This window comes from Cygnus olor, chromosome 14 (assembly GCF_009769625.2).
Source record: "Cygnus olor isolate bCygOlo1 chromosome 14, bCygOlo1.pri.v2, whole genome shotgun sequence".
Classification (NCBI taxonomy): Eukaryota; Metazoa; Chordata; class Aves; order Anseriformes; family Anatidae; genus Cygnus; species Cygnus olor.
The window spans coordinates 5,867,559-5,885,818 of record NC_049182.1 but is presented as its reverse complement, the minus strand read 5'-3'; the positions used below and the strand labels follow the sequence as shown (position 1 = coordinate 5,885,818).

Genomic DNA, 18,260 nt, shown 5'->3' with positions numbered 1-18,260 from the left:
AGTTTCTCGTTCTCAGTTTTCTCCAGCATAAAAATCCCTCTGTTCTATAAACGCCATTGCCAGTATTTATTTGAGAAGAGCTGGGATCTGTTTATTTATTTATCCATACTTAGTTGAAAGGTCTGGGCTCAAAATTAAACAGCCATTCATAATGTCATTATCTGCCCTGCTCCAGTCAGATACCGTGTGTGGTGTCACAGGACAAAACCTTTGGCAAGGCCCTCCAAGAGCAATTTAGCTCCTCATCCATCTCCGTCTGGCAGCGTGATTGGCTTCCAAGCTTGCATGGCTGAATATGTTTTTTAACTCTGACATACATCATTGAGTGTTAAATCACTTTCTGGAGTGTTTATTGGTAATAGTTGAATTCTTTCCACTCATTTAAGCCGCTTTTGAAAAAATAAACATTTCCTTGTACCTTGGAGTTTGATGGAAACACAGGGAGAGTTGCTTGGGAGGCTGGGTTGTAGACTGACCAGTTCCTGAGGTGGGGACAGAATTTACCAGCGCTGTGGAGGAGATTATCTCCTCCACCCATCAGGATGAAATAGCAGCTCCCAGCACCACCCCATGGCACTGCACATGGGGAAAGTTTATTTGTGTCTCAGTTCTTCCATCGTGTCTGTGTATGGCCTGACAGGAATCAGGCAACTCTCTTAGAGGAACAACACTGACTTCCTGGCAGGATTTTCAGAGATCCTAAAGCCTCTGAAAAGAAAAATGTGCTGTGATGTGCAGAACCAGGTGCCGGGTCATTTGCCATCTGCATGCCCAAGCAGGGCAGGCTGCAGACCCCGCCTGGCAGCAGTCTCCCTGGAAGGAAGCAGAGACCACTTTCTTGTGCTTATTTAGGAAAATGGAACAGGGAATGAGACAAAAAAATAAGCAGAGAGATTAAATTCATCTAGTGTGGCAGCGGGAAGCTAAGCTGGAGAACAAGAGCCAGAGGCAGGTCAGGCTGGGAAGGAAGCAGGAGAGCAAGATTTGCAAACAAGCCCATTGACAGCTCATCTCTCGAGGACTCCAGATGTGACAGCCCAGCAGCCTGATCCAGGCTGGTGCACTTGCTACTGCGAGTCTTCCTACCTCTTGTCCTTGCTCCACTGAAGACCTGAAATCCAAGTTTTTCTTTGCTTTTTATCTGTAATGAGGAGGTCTGTTGAGTCCCTGTCCTGCATCTGGGAGTTACTTTCCGATCTGATGAGCGCTGACTTTAGAGGCGACACCAGTGACGAGCTGCTGAGATCACAGTAGCAATCAAGCCTCCTTTGATGGCAGAGCTAAAAATACGCTCCCCAGCTGACAGAGCCTCAGGGAGGAGAACATAGAGTTTGGTTTGAAAGAACACATCTTAGTCTCCAAACCATCTTCTGCAAGAGGACACCACCTCTGCAACAACCATGCAAGCGGTTACTTCTCTCTTCTGAACAGAAGCACCCATGTAAGACCCATAGCACCTCCAACCCCAGAAAGAGAAAAGCTTTAAAGCCCTCTGAGCACTTTGGAAGACACTGTCACCGATGTGTTTTTTTTTTTCCTTTCCTATCTGCCCCTCTGCCTGCTCTGCGCTTGGGCACTGGCTAATGAAAATCAGCTCGTGTGTCATGAGCTGTCACCCAGAGGTGTCCCCAAACCCTTGCTTCGGCACTTGCAAAAGAAGCTGCGGTAAGTAGCATCACTGCCACCTCCAGGGCTTGCTGGGGACAAGAGCTCCTCCCCTGGGCTGCAGGGAGGATTCATGCAGGTGCTGTGCATAGATCCTAGATGGCCCAGCTTCATCCTGCACCCGCCTGCTCCCCTGCCACGGCCCTGGCAGCGATGGCCCCAAGCAGCCCATGCATCCTGGGGAGAGCAGGTCTCCCTCCCCTCAGAGGCATTAGCTAACGATGGATCAATACAGCTTGAGGCTGGGAGACATACAGACAAACAAGCATGCACGATAATGGTTCCCCATCATAATGTGTCGTGTCAGGGGGTAAAAGGTTGAACAGCCCACTTTGGCAAATGGAAGTGGCTAAAAGGGTGTATTTTGCTGGCTAAATGGAAGCTCCCTCTGTGATTTTTCATGCTTCTGCATGCATCACTTAAACACAGAGAAAGGAAAAAGTCATTTGTTTGGTCAGACAGAAATACACCAGATTTATTGTACTGAGAGATACAGGGGGGGTATTTCCACGTGGCCGCAGTAGCTATAAAGTTTTGGCAGCACAATGTTCCCCCAAAAAAAGGCATTCACCAAGAACGTCTCTGGGCTCAGCCAGCCTCAGTCCCAGGGGTGCACATCCCATCCCTAAACCTCTGTGGGCAGTGGCCCGTTGCCAGCAGACTGTTTGATGCTCCCATTTAGGGTGTTGGCCCTGAAGATGTATGACCTGCCTCTTACCGAGCCCTCGGTGTGGAGGCTTTCTGGCTTGTCCTGGCAGCGGAAAAAGGTGAGGAAGCCGTTCCGGTAGTTCTTGTTCATCCATCCGTACAGCAGGGGGTTGACAAACGTAGAGCACATGGCCCCCACGTGGAAGACAGTGTACAGGAGTTTGTATTCATGGAAGATAAGAACCAGATCAAGATCAATGGCAAGCTGGAATATGTGGAAGGGGAGCCAGCAGACTGCAAATACCACGACTACCATCACTAGCATTTTGGTCGTCTTCTTCCTCCGGCACTGGTTTTCATTCCTAGAAGTGGGGCTGACATGGTTTTTCAGCTTGAACCAGATCCTGGTGTAGGCATAGCAAATAACTGCCAGAGGGAAAACATACTGCAGGAGGAGCATGGACAGGCTGTAGATGGTGGCGTCTCTGTTGTTGCCAGAAGGCCATTTTTCTGAGCAGACTGCCATTTTGAGGTTGATGGACGGGATTTCCTCATACCGGTACTCCCTGAAGATGGCCAGAGGACCTGCTAGGACCGCTGCTGCCAGCCACGTGATGGCTATGATGGTGAAGCTGAGCCTCTTGGAGATCCTGCTGTCCAGGTGGAAAACGATACACCGATACCTGTCCAGGGCAATCACAGTGAGAGTGAGAGTGGACACGTGGACACTCAGAGCTTGAGCGTAAGGGACCAGGTGGCAAAGAACAGCTCCAAACTTCCACTCGTCCAGCAGCGTGTACACCAGGGTGAACGGCAGACAGAGGGTGTCCACCATCAGGTCTGCCAGGGCCAGGTTTGCTATGAAGAAGTTGGTGACAGTCCTCATGGTCTTGTACTTCACTATGATGTAGATGACCAAGGAGTTGCCAATGAAACCCAGCAGGATGATGAGGGAGTAGGCAGCAATCAGAACCACCTGGACCCCCAGGATCTTGGTGCTGTCCATCATAACGCTGCGGGACCCGGAGAGATCCTGGCTAGAAGTGACAAAGTCCTTGGCGTGCCAGCCCTGCGGCAGCTTGTCCTCTAATGCTGTCTTCTCCATGGTGAGGGTGCTGTTGGCTCCCTCCAGCAGTCCCATGCCTGGCCTGGGCCCTTCAGTCGGGAGAAGGGGGGCTGGAACACAGACACAGCAAACGTGAGAGCAGGAGAGACAGCAGAGCATCACACATGAGCTGAGACTCGAAGGGCATGTCCCATACAGCATTTTGGCATGTCACAGCAGCAGTGACATCCTCCTGCCTGATGCTAACCCCATATCCTTCCTCACATCGAATGGCCTTTCACCTCTCTGACACCTTCTGTTAGAGCCTACTAGCCGATGGATGCCAATTCCCCAAGGAAAAGTCAGGGCTCATGCTACTTGCCACGAGTTTCTGGGATTCTGCTTATTTGGACTGAACAGGGGAAAAAAGCCCAAATGAACCAGAGCCAGACTGGTGGGTCCTCTAAAGATCTCCTGCTCGTGGAGCCCCTCCACATGTCTCCTGCTCCCTCAGGCTGGGCTCTGCAAAACAGAGAGCTGATTCAAACACATCAAAAATCTGGGGCCTCCTGGGGCTGACAGAAGAAATCAATGATGGTGCCAGTCATCTTTGATGAGATTTACTTCCCTATAAAAATGCCCTGAGTCCTAATTCTTTAAGAAGAAGGGAAGAAAACCAGACACTCCCAAATTCAGGGTGCTCTCCTCCTCCTCTCCAAAATGCTCTCTCTGCAGACTGTGCGCCCAGTTGGGTTCAGTTTCTTATTTCTCACCTCTCCAGCTGAAAATACCTGTTGCCCCATCTCCACACGAGCATCCCACACTGCTCCTGCCACCCAAGCCAACGCAGGCAGTGGGTGGTGAGATTTTACGGGGAAGTGCAGGAGCCTCAGAGCCATGCAGGGACAAGCAGCTGGAGCTGTGAACAAGCCTCCCGCAGAGCTGCTGCTGAGTGTCCAGGCACAAATGTGCCCTAGAGCCAAAGCCAGAGAGCCTCTCACCATGCTGTGAAAAAATGCCTGCACCAACACGGCTTTGGAGTGACTCAGCCTGGAGCCCGTGGCTGGCACTTGGTGCTGCCGTAGCAGCGCAGCGTTGTCGTGGCAGGGCTTTCGCTCAGTCCAAGCACGGCGGGACAGAAGCCAGCTCTGCCACCAGCTCCTTCCAGCCTCCACGTCTCAGAATTGCTGCCAGGGTGTGTGGGGAGGAGTGGGCATGGCCCCCTGCACCTTCCCCTCGTTCGCACCAAGTCAAGGTCAGAAGTTGCACCATGCCCAAACGGGGCTGCCCGCACGGCATCGTGCTTTCTGTGGCCTGGAGAGGGAAGGGGGCAATGCCCTGCCCCTGAGGAAGGGAGGGAGGCACAGGGCTTAAACGAAGCTGGGAACTAGGGGCCTGGTCACCTTCTCAGCATCCCTGGGGAGTGAACTGCTCTGGGTTTGTCCCAGGGGAGGTGGGAGCACTGCTGACTAGGTGCTGGTGGGCTTCCTGCAGGTCTGTGCCCTGCAAACCAAATATTTGAGGACAGCCTGTCCGTGGGAAGGGAGGATGCTTTACCACACTCAGTGCAGAGCACATCGCATTTAAGCTAGTTCTTTAAGCAAGTAGCAAAAAATAATGGTGGCAAGATGGTAAAGGAGGCGGCAATTACATCGCAAAGAACAATAAATGGCTGAGTGTTCTCTCCTCGTTCCTCCGCAGGGGGCTGCGATCCCCCGGGAGCTGCTCCGGGAAGCTGCCTGCAGTAGCCTGGCCCTGCCCGCACGCCGCCCTTCTCCTGCCCTCGCAGTGTCCCCCGGCTTGCCAGATTTGCCTATCTCTGGCACCAGCTGGCCACTTTGTGCCAGCAGTTCCTGGGAGTGAAGCTGTCAGCTCAGACACCGTGGTAACAGAGCCTGTAAAACTGCCTGCAGGGTAGGAAGGAGGCTTTGAGCTGCAGAAGGAGCAAGAGGGCCAAAGGGCTGGTGAAGGAAGCAGAACAAGTGCTGGGCACACATTCAGTGGCTGCACTTTCCCTGCTCACTCTCAGGCTGGATTTCTACACCTCCCAGATTGCCCAACCTCACTTTATCAGTCACTTGTTATCCTCTTCTCTGTGTCTTGCCCGTCCCATTTATCCCTGGTACCCATGTTTTGGGTGCTCCCTTCCCTCCGTCCCCACCTCGCCACCAGCAGGCTGCCAGCTCCTGCGTCCACATCTCGGGCTATTTCCTTCCACTGGAGACTGGCAGCTACCCACCATCTGTGAGGAGCCAGGAACATCATGATTAATGGAGCTGTTTCGCTTCCTAACAAAATGGCCTTAATGGAGTTATTATTTGATTTGGTTTGCTTTGTTGTGTTTTTTTTTCTGTTTTTTCCTTTTTCTTTTTTTCCAAAGGGGAACTATTAAAAATCAATTAAGGCATTTTAATTAAGAGGCGAAATGGTAATAATAAGTGTTCCTCCTCCGGGGGCTGCCTGGCGGTCACAGGGATGCTGCCGGAGCGGACCGAGGTCTGTTCCAGCCGGTAATGGACGTGTAGGCTGCTGCCAGGCACACGCTCCCATGCTCAGCGGGCCTGCCAGCCTGGATGGAAAATCTTTGGAGCTGAGAGCCAACTGCTTGTGGGAGAGCAGAGCAGCAGAGCAAGACCAGGAGGAGGCAGAAATACCACCTAAACCAGAGCTCGCTGATTTAAATTCCTCTTTCTCTTCCAAGCCATGGGACTGGGGTCACCGAAGGCAGCAGGCATGCAGCGTGGGGGCACGGCGTGGAGGTAAGGACAGAGGTGGCTCAGAGCACAGCCAGGAATCATGATCCTGCCATGGTTATCACTGATAGGAAAGGAGGGAGTGGAAGGAGTCAGGCAGCCTCTGCTCTCTGCTCCAAACCTGGCTGGTGACAGTTACAATCTCCTTCTCCAGCAGCGCTGGAACACGAGGCCTCAGGCTGATGGATGTTTTCACGGCCTGGCTCACTGCTCTGCTCCGTGCTGTGCCCTTTCTCCAAAGCAGCTCAGCTCCATGAAGCCCCCTCATCTCCAGCAGCCCACTCTGGAGCATGGGCTCATCTCATCCAGCATCCAGCAGCAGTCAGTGCCCATGGCAAGGAGGCCTGAGACCATCCCTCGTTACCAGAACCTGGTCACCCCCTGGGGAAGTCACCTCCTGCCACTACAGCGCTCGAGAGGCAGCCGTGTCCAGCCCTGTGCCCACAGCACACACACGAGGGAGGAAACCACAATAAACTGAGATGTGGAGAGGCCAACCAGCCTGCCCGAGGCCTCACAGAGAGCCCACAGCAGGGCTGGGCACGGAGCCCAGGTTTGCTAACTCCGTCCTCCTGCGCTCGCCGCCAGAGAGGGCTCGGAGTCCCTGGGGATAACTGGCGTGGCTGAACAATGATTGCAGGAGCTGTGTGAAAAGTGTGAGTGATGGAGGGGAGGGGGTTTCACCTCCTCTGTGTGGCGTGCTGGTTTCAGGGCAAGTGGCAACTCTGGAATGATATCCTGAAGCCAAAGAGGGGATAGAAATCGTCCTGTGCCCTTCCATCTCCTGAGAAGGGGAAGTTGCCCCACTGAGGTTCTGGCAGAAGGAAGACCCTCTCACCTGCGCCTCATCTGCTGCGGTGTCATAAATTTTCTCTCCAGAGTGGGCCCATTGGTACAGAAACCTTATGGCATTAGACAGGCACTGCCACCCCTGCTGCCAGCAGACCCTGGGGTAGGACTGGCCCTGGGGACGAGGAGATGCACCAGGGCTTCTGTGTAATTCCTTGCCAAATGTTTGTGTGCCCCTGCTGGGGCTGGAGCAATGAAAGACTCTGAAGGGGACAAGGCAAGGAGGATGCTTTAGACACTCAGCTCAGGATGGACAGAAAAGGAGGTGACGAGAGGAGAGGCATTTGGCAGGGATGCACACTTGTCTCCCCCACAGAAAGCAGGGGGGGGACAGCGCGGGGACCTCTGTGCTGTGGGATGTGCCATGGGAGCAGAGCGGTGCTGGGTGACACCTCAACGGAGCCCCGTGGCTTATCAGGGCTGCAGAAGGGCAGAGACAGTCTGGCAGGAGGAACCCTGTTAACATGGGGAGCCTGGTGCCTCCGGAAATCCGGGAAGCCTGGGGTGGATGAGACAGGACACAGGAGGGAGACAACAACCCCACTAACAGAGCAACCAGGGAGCAAACCCCATATCCTGCTTTGGGACGGGCCAGAAACTCAGTTTGCTGGTGAAACGCAGGCTCCAGCAGGACCGTGAGGAGCTCAGATCAATAATCAGCATGCAAGGAGTGCTGAAAGCAAGCCAGCACCGATTTCCCCCTGCAACCCCCTGTCTCTGAGGGCCGGGACCCCTGGCAGCGAGCCGAGGGCCGGCAGCATGTGCAGCCCCAGCAGCAGCACCGAGGAGCTGCCGGAGGTTTGCAGGGAGCCACGAGGAGGCAGAGTGCAGGGGGAGGAGGGTTTCCAAGCCGTGCACCTCAGCCCCACACCTGCAGCGCTCTGTAGCCGTACCTGCCTGGTTTTGGCACCCCCCCGGAGCAGCCTGCTGCTCAGCATCCCCCTTCCCACGCTCCCTGCTTCTGCTCAGAAACTCTCCTGTGGGTGTTTCTGGTTCACTTTCTCTCTATCCCAGCCCTCAGGGTTGTCAGTCCCTGGATCCAGTCTCCCAGGGATGCTGTCACTTGAACCACGCAGCATGGCAAAGACCTGGCCCCATCTCAGCCCTCCCAGACCCACCTGCAAAGGCCGGAGCGTCCTCCTCGTTCCTCCCTCGACTTAGGGTCTCATTGCTGGCTGGGATGCCCCTCTTCGTCCTCTCTGGGAGTCAACCTGTGGCAAGGGGGGCGAAAAGCACTTTTCTGCGACTGTCCTCGGAAAGGCAAGGAAGTCAGGAGAGGATCCGGGCTGCTGGAGGGTGCTCCATCGCCGGGGGAAGCATCGGCACCCTGCCCCGAGCAGCCTCCTGTGGGGTGAGTGACAGCCCCCGTCTCACCAAGCTGGATGCTCCGTTAGCTCCTGAATGAGAGAAAGGCAGGGAGCGTGTGTTTAACAAACAGAAATGGAAAGGGGGAGGGAGCCTGCTGCTGCTGTTTATACAGTGCTCAGCCACTGAGGGGCTTCTTGCATCGAGGAGAGAGGAGCTTTTCCACCACATCCAGCTCCCTCTCCAGGGAGACGTGGTGGGAGCTGGAGGTCTGCAGGCTCCTGGTGGTGCCGCTGGCCGGGGTGAGCATTCATCCACCCCATACTGCAGCTCTCCCGTCTGCTCGGGCTGAGACCCTGCCGATGTGTCCCATGGTCCTGTCTGGGCTGCGTGCCCCCATGCAGCAGGGGGACTGCAGGTCCCACAGCTGAGCAGAGCCACCACCAGCCTCCCCGCAGTCACCCCTGCTCCATGCTCATATGGCACCCACAGGAGCAGGCTGCTTCTTGGGGCAAGCCTTGGGGTGCTTTTCTGATGCGAATAAGTCACAGCGAGAAGTTTTAGCCACTTTGGCAACAGCTGGGGCTGTTCCAGAGCCAGACTCAGTGTGGAGCTAGGAAATGGAGTGAGCTTCTATTTTAGGGTGCTCAGCACTGCCCACACACCTGGAGCAAAGAGAGGCAAAAGCAGCAGCAGTGTGGCCAAATCTGCGAAAGCCAAGCTCGCAGGAGCCCAGGAAAGCATCCTGCAGCCAGCACGGGGAAGCAGGAGAAACAAAGCTCCCCACCTGGACAGGCTAGGAGCTGTTCCCAGAGGCTAGGGGGGAGGACACCTCTCCTCGCTTCCAGTAACCACAGCTGGAAGTTCATCAGAGTTTTGCAGTTCACCCCCACAGTGAGCTTTGTTTTCCTTTTCTTTATGAGAACGCAAACCAGGAGGGATTCTAAACAACTTCCTCTGCCACGAAAGTCGTGATACAGCAAGAAAAAGCTCTGATGGCTCAGCGGAAAAAGGAGGTTGAGAGCACTCCTGAAACAAGTCCCTCTGAAAGTGGCGCTTGGACCCTAAATTCAGACGAGGGTCCCTGGGAGTACTATACTGGGAGCACTGTGCCTTCTCCCCCTTCCTTTTCCTTGCAGCTTTTGATTGAGCTGCTCTGGAAGGCTGAGGGTGGAGGGGAGAGGACGGCCAATCTGCTTGGATGCCCGAGCTGCTCCGAGGCCGTGGCTGTGGCCCTGCAGTCCCCAGGGAGAGGCGCAGCACAGCTAGCGTGGTGCACGCAATCCCCCCACTCCTGGTGGATGGATTTTCTCCTCTCCAGGGTCCTCAGCAGCGCATGGCTGATTTCTACATGTGAGTGGGAGACTTTTTTCCTCCTTCCTCTTGTGGCACAAGATTTTTCTTGTCCGTTCCCCTGAGCCCTTTGCTACAGCTCCCTGCTCTTCCCTTCCCCGGGCTGCTCTAAGGTGCCTGGGGAAAAGCAATGACTGACAGGAGACAAACTGCATAGCCTGGAGCTGTGAACCTCCATCAGGACCAGGGGGTGAATTCCAGTCATTTTTGGCATGTGGCGTTTGCTGGATGACAGCAAAGACAAAGTCTTAAATCATGGATTAGCGCAAGTCCCCAGCCCTGTCCTCTCCCACGGTCTCAGAGGTCCAGCGGAGGATTTAGCACCAAAACTGCTGCTCCCCAGCATCACCTCTTTAACCAGGATGCAGATAACTTTGTCAGCATGAGAACCCTGTGTGCTTGGCAGAACAGACAGAACACGGGCAGAAGGAGCTGCCAGTGACCCCTGGCAATGCACACAACCACGAAACGTCCCCCTGCGAGCCATTCTCCTGCAACACAGAGTTGTGCAGGAAGGGAAGGTCGAGCTTTCAGCAAACCTGGGGTTTCACCCAACCTGCAGCTACCGAGCTGAGGCTCGGACCCCTCCGAGCTCCCCGGGAGCCAGGCTCTTCCCACAGCACCGCAGACGTGGGCTGCTTGCCAGCCTGCCTAATCTCACCCAGCTACAACATAATTACTGCCAGCGGCAAGCGCTCGCAGCACAGCCCCGGGGCTTCCCAGCCTCTAACAGCAACTGTGCCCTGAAGCAAGAGGATGGGCAAATAAGATGATGCTCCCTTGTACTGCCCCGGGCTGCGGAAGGCTCTGCCACCACAAGCAGAGGTGCCAGGACCACTGTGTGCACCGCTCAGCCTCGTACCCTGGGGATTTGCAGACATAAACTGGGTACAATCAGATGCTGGCACAAGTGCCCCAGGAGCCTCGTGTCCTTTCGAGTGAGAATTGTTCAAACAATCTCTGCAGCCCCAAAGCCTTTCCCAGGGGTTGGGCTTTGATTAGGCAAAAGTGAGTCCGCTCGGCCGCTCTTTTGAGAACTCGACAATGAATTTTGTGCTCCAGGGAGAAAAAATGATGTCAAAAAGCTGAGAAATGGGGCAGAGGAGAGGGCTGGCTTTTCATCGGCCCATGATCTGCCGTGCCTCTGAGAGCAGGCAGGCCCTCAGTCTGCACACCTTGCAGCAGCGAGCTGTACTCTGTAGCTCCACTTCTGTCATGAAAGGCACATTATCTGATCACTCTCAGGGAGAAATCACTAAGAAATCTGTTACCAAGGCTTCCAGATGCTCCAGTTCATCCTGCTTCATCTGGAGCAGCAACACTGACATACTTAAAGAAGCAGCTTTTCATTTTTCAAACATCTGTTTAATTCCACCTGCTTGTAACCAAAATATTTCCCCTGCTCCTTCCTGTGGTGTCAAGCCTGTGTTTTGCAGAAGAGCCTCAGAAGCATCAGCATGTTGTGGTAACACGAAATCCACTTTTCAATTTGAGCCCTGGAGTTCACGGATGCAGTGGATTTGGGAGCCTGTGATGCTTTGGGGAGCTAAATCAGCCACAAAGCAGCTCAGAGGTGGGAGGGAGGATAGAAAGCTGTCTGCACCTTCTCTGAATTTAAAAACAGGTTCTCATTTCATAACCACTTTTTGTCCCCATGTGAACATTTTTGGAATTAGTGCAGGAGCAGAGGCAGCACCAGGAACAAGGTTGTGCTGAAATACCTGAATGATCTGATACTGGGATGACAGGCACCAGAGAGGCAGCGGGAGCACTGGGCTGGCCCGGGACTGTCACAGCCCTGCCTGCTCCAGGGCAAGAGGGGACAGGGGCATTGAGGGGTCTCCAGGACAAGGGCAGGGAGATGGGCAAGAACAGCCCAAATAGAAAGTGATTAACAGGGCTCGTGTCCCACCGAAGAGACCATGCTTCAGCTCCTGGCAGCAGATAGGGACAGGGCTCGTTTGATGGGGCTGCCTAATGCTTGGGAGGGTCTGCCCCGTCCAGCCCTTCCCACCTGGTGGTCCCCATGTCCACGCAGACCCCAGTGCCTCCGCACACCACGGGCGCCTTCCTTCAGCTGCTGTTTCTGCAAGTCACTGCACTCAAAGCTTGGCTAATTTATTAGAGGGATGTTGCTTGTTGTTTGTGTACTGAGCCAGCTAGAAAACAGCTTCTGCAGAAGAGGATAATTGCAGTCAGATAAGCTCTTCGGAGCCGGGATTGCAAAAATATGATACATGGTACACCAGCAGTTGTCCAGATAAACCAGGAGTCTAGCTGAGTTTTTGGGTGGGAGTGTGTTTGCTGGTCTGTCACAGGCTCCCTGCCTGACTTTGGGCAAATCGGGCCGTCTCTCAGCTCCCCGCAAGTACAAGAGGTGATAATAGGGGATTACATGCTCCAGGGGGCTGGGTGCTCGGAGGTGCAGCAGGACAGCTGCGAGATGCTCCTGCTGCCCTGTGGGATTTCCTTCCGAGTCGCCCACGTCACTTTGGCAGTGATGAGAGCCATGTGTGCTGCAGTCAGGGCCTTGCCCTCCCAGGCTGGATGCTCCCACTTCGTAGCGCCACGATGAAGTCACAAATCTGCAGCAGCCTGGCACTCCTGAGCTGGCAAAGCACGATTGCCATCGTGGCTGTGACAGCAGGAGCGGGCAGAGCCGGGTGCGCTGATGGCAGCCCCGGCATGAGCTCTCCCTCAGTGTCAAGGCTGAAGGCGATGCAGGTGTGAAGGCAAAAAATCGGTGTATGGCATGTTTTCCATGGGTTTGGTGCTGTCAAACAGCACCAGCTTGGCAGGAGCAGGATCTCTACCTGGTGATGCTTCTCTACCTGGTGCGCATCCCTCCCGCTCCTTTGGGGACCACATCGCTGTGACCCAGAGCTGTTCACTTGGCATGCTGCTGCACAAGGGACAGGTCCATGCCTGGTGCAGCACCGAGGGGTTGTCCACAAGGCCTCTTGGCTCCGTGTCCCCCAGAAACGTGACTTGTGAGCCACTGTCTGACACCAAACCCCTCCCCAAAGCAACAGCGGTGTCCCCAGTGCACGAGCGGAGCACGCACATGCTGCGCGGGGACGGTGCTGGAGAGCACAAAGCCTTATAAAGGCAGAGCTCCGGGTTCGTCCTTCTTTCAGCTCTTCCAGGCGATGAAAAGGACAGCTCACAACCCTAATTAGCTGGGACACGCTAATACCGCTGAGCTTCCTTGGCCAGCACATTTGGCACGAGGAGCGCGGGACGCTTTCCAAGCAGCCGCTCAGGGGAGCGCGTGCCTGCAATTCATTATTCGACGAGCAGTGTTTCCTCTCTGCCTCCGCTGAAGAGCTCAGACCAGACACGAGAGGGAGGTGAGTCTGGAGCTTGCAAATCCACTCAGAAAGCCACTTCATGCTGGAGAGAGAGGAGGCGTACTTCTCCCCAGGCATTAGAGGTATTTAAGGTGCCAGGGGAAATGGAGCTTTGCACAGCACTTCCCGTCGCTGCAGCGCGTGGCACGCAGCTTCCCAGGGGGAAAACCATGCTCCTGCAGGGCGACATTCCTGTGGGCAGAGGACACGCAGCCTCCAGGGACGCCCTGGTCTGAGGACCCAAGTGGTGTGTGGTCATTTGCAGAGCCAGCCCTGGTAGCAGCAGAGAGGGGAAGGGTGGTGGGGCCCTGGCGCCGTGTTTGGGGTGGGTTATTCCCTGGGGTGGCAGCCGTCCTGTGTGAGGCTGTGCCCCAGCGCCTTCCCCTGGAGAAGATGCAGCTCCCGAAGAGCTTCAGCCCGCAGGGCTGCTGGGGACAGAGACAGATAGCAGGGATGGCTGCCTCGCTCTGAATTCCTTGGGTTTGTGAAGTGCTGGTTCGGCTTTCACTGGGCAGAGGTAAGAAAATGGAAGGGGAGAGGTGGAGCAAAATGCCACGGGATGCTTTTAAATCCTGCCTGGGCTCACAGGAAGGTGCCTCAGGGCTGAGGCCGCTGAGCTGCAGGTGCTGATGTGCCCACGTTTCTCCAAAATGAGAGTTTTGGAGCACAGCTGCACATTTCTGGGATAGCAAAGCCCAAGGAAAATGCCATGAGGGATCGTTTATACACAGAAACTCATGCTTTGTATGAAAGGCTGCGCTGAGAGATCTTGGTCTTCTTGCAGGGTCTTCTACAGAAAAATCCCTTGGATTTTGAAGACCGCATGACGGTAAATGAGTTCTCTCCATCTCCACTGAATGATTTGAAGATTTTTCTTATGTGACACCTGGGGGTGCTGTAGCAAACTGGGCTCTGTGGCCATCTTTAATGCAGGCAATGAATAGAGCAAACAGCCTGGAACCAGCCGGGGAAAAGCAATCCGGGGATGCGATGTGACCGCAGGGCTGGATTTCTCAGCTGCTGTGTGCTGACCGTGGAATATGGATGATAACCCACAAAAGACTCGAGCACCTTGAGCAGCCAAGCCTGTCCAGCCAATTTTGCAGGCTGAGCTCACGACGACCTTTCCCACATCCCCGAGGTCTGAAAACCCAAAACCAAATGTCCAAATGCTTCGGGCCCTACAGAGGCAGCTCGAGGTGTCTGTGAATGCTCAGAAACCTCACCGTGAAGCAGGTATCTGGGTGCAGCAGGGGAGCACCACAGAGCATCCTTCACCCGGGGACTGGGTACGGGGCTGGCAGGGGAGCTCAGGCATGGCCCATCCGGAGAAAGCTGAGCAGACGAATCTGTTTTGGCTAAGACCTGTGCTGTGTGTGGAACATCAGAGGGGCTTCGTGCACAGCTCAGAACAAACAGGCAAACAAGCGGCAGCCAGAAATGTTAATATTTGCAGAAACCTCCTGGTTTTGGCGCCTGGGCGCAGGGAGCTGGAGGACGCGGGTGGAATGCAGGAGAGGATTCCTGGCTGCCGGAGGGGCGGCGTGGGGAATCTCACGTCTCGGCCTGTTGGGACGCCTGGCAGGCCAGCTCGGGATGGTTTACACGAGGAGTCCTGGGGAGAGAGGCCAGGCTATGAAGTTCAGCAGCCCCTAGGAACTGAGCTATTTGCGCATTCCTGGAAAAAAAAAAAAAAAAAAAAACACACCATTAAGCAGCGTTCATCCTCCTGTGGCTGCTCCAGACTTGTTTCCTACGTGCCATCACCAGCGGGCTGTGTTCAGCCCTCCCCAGAGCTCAAAGGCTCAAAGGAGCCCCGGTCCCATGGTGCAAAGTCCCTCTACGAAGTATGGGATGGACTGGTCCATGCTGACCCCAACCCTCCTCCATGAGCTCCTGGTCACAGGAAGGAGAAAATGACACCAACGTTGTTTTCATGGCATGGTAGGGATGGTTTGAACCTGTTCAACACCTCTCACCATCTCCATCTGGAGCTCACCTGGACCACGGCGGCCAGTTCAGCGGTGCTTGGAACCAGTCAAAAGTCTCCAGAGCACGAGGCTCTGGGCTTGGTGTCATTTGGGCCTGGGAAGAGAAAATATTGGCAAATAATGGCCTCCCCCTTGGTCTCCTCCAGCTATTTATCCGAAGATATCTTATCACGGAGCATTGCTTCATTTCCTGCTTGCTTCTCTAACCAAGCCCTTTAAATCGTGTCCCCACAGCCAAGGTCATGGAGGGACGCATAAGATCTGTTAATGGTGATGCGGCCATTACCTCGGTTCACCTCATTTCTTCTTCTTCACTTTTTCCTTTCTGCTCCCATGTCTTCCTCCCTCCTGGCCCCAGAGCACAGGACAGGGCTGGCAGCAGCCACCTGGGGATGTCATAGGTTGGTGATTTCTCCCAGGCCAGCAGCTCCATCAGTCGGGAAGCACTGGCTCCAGGTTGGGCAAAGCGTCCCCATCCTTGCCGCAAAGAGCTAATCCCCAGGGGAGCACACAGAGGAGACTGGGCTTAATGCAGCTCAGTGTCTGAAAAGTGGAAATAAGGATCACTGAGGACTGCCAGGCACTAGGAGAAGGACTGATCGCCTTCTTGGCTGTATTTAAAACAAACTCCCACCTCCGGGCTTTCAAGCAGGCGGCTGAGCTGGGAGCTACCAGGCGCTGCTGCTCCCCGTTCCCTACAGCCCCACCACGGCCACCACCTCACCCGAGGCTGGGGGCTGGAGGACCCCCAGGGAAGGGGCCGGAGGCTGCAGGGGATGCAGAGGAGTGCAAGCGCTCAGGGTTTATCTGCACTTTGCTTTGGGACAAACGGGGAAAGCCAAACGTAAAATCCAAATCCATCTCAGCCCTTCACCTCCTTCCATCCCTGAGGCCAAGCAGTGCTGCTGACACTGGTCCCTGTGGGGCTGAGCGTCACAAAAGCAGGTTCATTGCACAGAGAGGAGACTGCGAAGGGTTTTGGACTCAGCCCAGGAGCTTTCTGCCAGCCCCGTCCCAGTTCATGACATCCTTCATCTCCCCAGTGCATTACCGGGCTCTCCAAACAGCGCTCTCAGGTGCCAGCCCAGAGCACGGAGCCCCCTGAGAGGAGCGCGCTAAAAAAAGAAATAAAAACGTCTCGCTGCCAACTGAAGTGAGTGCTGACAGGAGGGAGATGCCAGGAGCACTTAAACAAGAATTCGAGACCGGGGGACGCTCGGGCGTGTGTTTTCAATTGGCAGATGGGAGCCGTGCTCACTGGGAAACGACTGCCGCTTGCTGTTAGCTTCAGATCTCGGAGCTGATGGCCCAGGAAGCTAAACGGCCATGAAGAGGACATCCCCACCTGTATCACAGCCTTCTTCTGGGCTTGATGGATTAAGGAATAAGGCGCCGCTCCTCCTTTGGCTCCAAAGCCTGCATCTGCAGCTCAGACCTACTCCTGCTGCACATCAGCTGAGCTATCCCAAATTCTGCTGGATAAGGGTAAAGCTTAAGTTATCTGGGTGCAGGGGGGCCTGCAGCTGCCTTTGGGGTGTGGAGACGTGGGCTGGGGGCTGTCCTCTCCCTGGGCTCTGGATCAGCCCCATGGGCAGGACTGCACACTGCCAGCACCGCAGGCATGGGGACATCTCCCGGAGCTGCTGGGGGAACCTAGCACAGCACGTTCTAGATCCCAGCCCAAAGGCAATTATTGATGCTTTTACCACTGTGCGGAGACGTATAAATAATGGAGTGTGTCACTGCAAGCTGTAGCAGGTCAGGGAGCAGCACCCCGGCTCGCCCTGGGCTACATGTGCAGGGCTGGGCGTCCGGTCTGCTGGGCTGCGTGTGTGCGCCTGGGCATAATCTCCAAAGCTCCCCGAGAAACGGTGACAAAGGCAGGAGTTCAGAGGCTGGACACGGATGACGAAGCCATTTCCCTCTCAAAAGGATGCAGCCAAGCAGATGATTCAGCCTCCATCCAAAATCCACCAGCTCAAAGCTGGCTATTTCTCAGGGACTGCGTGGCAGGAGGAGGACACACACCGCCAGCCCCTCTCGTGCTGCAGCACGCCAGCTTGTGCCTGCTGTGCCTGTGGTCACCACTCCCGGCACGCCCCAGCCCGTTCACATGGTGAGATCCAGCCTGCTGGAAGCACGAAACTCCTTGAGTGTGGCAAGCAAGGTTTTGGCTGCATTGCCACAGCTAAGCAGAGGTTGCTCGGTCATCCCTGGATCCCTGTGTCATCCCCAGTGTCATCATCCCATTGACATTCCCATGGGGACCAGGAGAAGCTGTACAGTCGTGACAGAGACACTCAGCCTGTGGGAAACTATCCCTGCCCAGAAGCGCTTCCTATCCCTATGAGCCTGGGGAGCACAGGGCGCTGAGCATCCCTGTCCCACTGCCACCTCGGGGCCAGGAACAGGAGGGTGCAGCCAGGCAGCCTGGCTCAGCCAGCCGCAGCAGGTTCTGAGCCCCAAGAATAACCAGGTTGGGGCCGGCAGCATATTTGGGCACAGCGTTTTGGGGCTTGTTTGCCTTTAGGCCCAGTATCACCAGCTCTTGTGATTTTTCTCATGTGTCCGCCAGTGTTTGCTGCATGCCACAACACCCCAGGGCCTGGCAGCAGCTACAAAGCTACAACCCCCTGCGTAGTGGCAAGGGTTCGGTACCGGGGGGCCATAGGGGTGGGGAAGCCCCCCCAGGCTCAGTTCGGGAAGGACGGCATCCCATGGGAGGGACCCCACGTGGAGCAGGGGCAGAGAGTGACCGTGAGGGAGCGGCAGAGACGAAGCGTCAGGGACTGACCGCAGCCCCCATTCCCCGTTCTCCTGCGGTGCTCAGGGGGGAGGAGGTGGAAGAGGGTGGATGGGGGGAAGGCGTTTTTGGTTTCTTTCCTCTGTTTCTCACTTCTCTAGCTTGTTAGTAAGAGGTAATGAATTTTATTAATCTCCCTACTCTGAGTCTGTTTTGCTCGTGATGACAATTGTTGAGCGATCTCCCCGTCCTTATCCCAACCCCTGAGCCCTTTTTGCCGTATTTTCTCCCCCTTCCCCTTTGAGGGGGGGGGAGTGAGAGAGGGGCTGAGGTGAGGCTCGGCCACCCACCTGAGTAAAACCACCACACCCTGGCAAAGGGAACACAGGGAAGGGGAAGGGAGCTGAGGCAGGACAGCCTGCCCTGTGCCCGTTTCCATGCTCTCGCTGCTGCACACTGGGAGCAGCGCAAGCAGTGCAAGCAGCACAAGCAGTGCAGTGGCACGCCACTGGGGCAGGGCGGTGCAGGGCCGTGGTGTGTCCGTGCCATGCCATGCCG

The 18,260-nt window shown here is 55.4% G+C and overlaps 1 protein-coding gene across 1 annotated transcript; it reads right to left on the bottom strand.

The window, feature by feature from the left end:
* Positions 1–1,562: 1,562 nt before the first annotated feature.
* On the bottom strand, positions 1,563–8,453 carry LOC121078008 (neuropeptide Y receptor type 2-like). The gene is made up of 2 exons (XM_040573701.1): positions 8,079–8,453; positions 1,563–3,489 (listed from the first exon to the last, which is right to left on the bottom strand). Exon 2 carries the CDS (start codon positions 3,452–3,454, stop codon positions 2,291–2,293), a length of 1,164 nt encoding a protein of 387 aa, XP_040429635.1. The 5' UTR covers positions 3,455–3,489; positions 8,079–8,453; the 3' UTR covers positions 1,563–2,290.
* Positions 8,454–18,260: the final 9,807 nt, after the last annotated feature.

Excerpts from the sequence above, each read along its gene's own strand:
- LOC121078008 (XM_040573701.1), bottom strand. The coding sequence starts at position 3,454 with ATGGGACTGCTGGAGGGAGCCAACAGCACCCTCACCATGGAGAAGACA.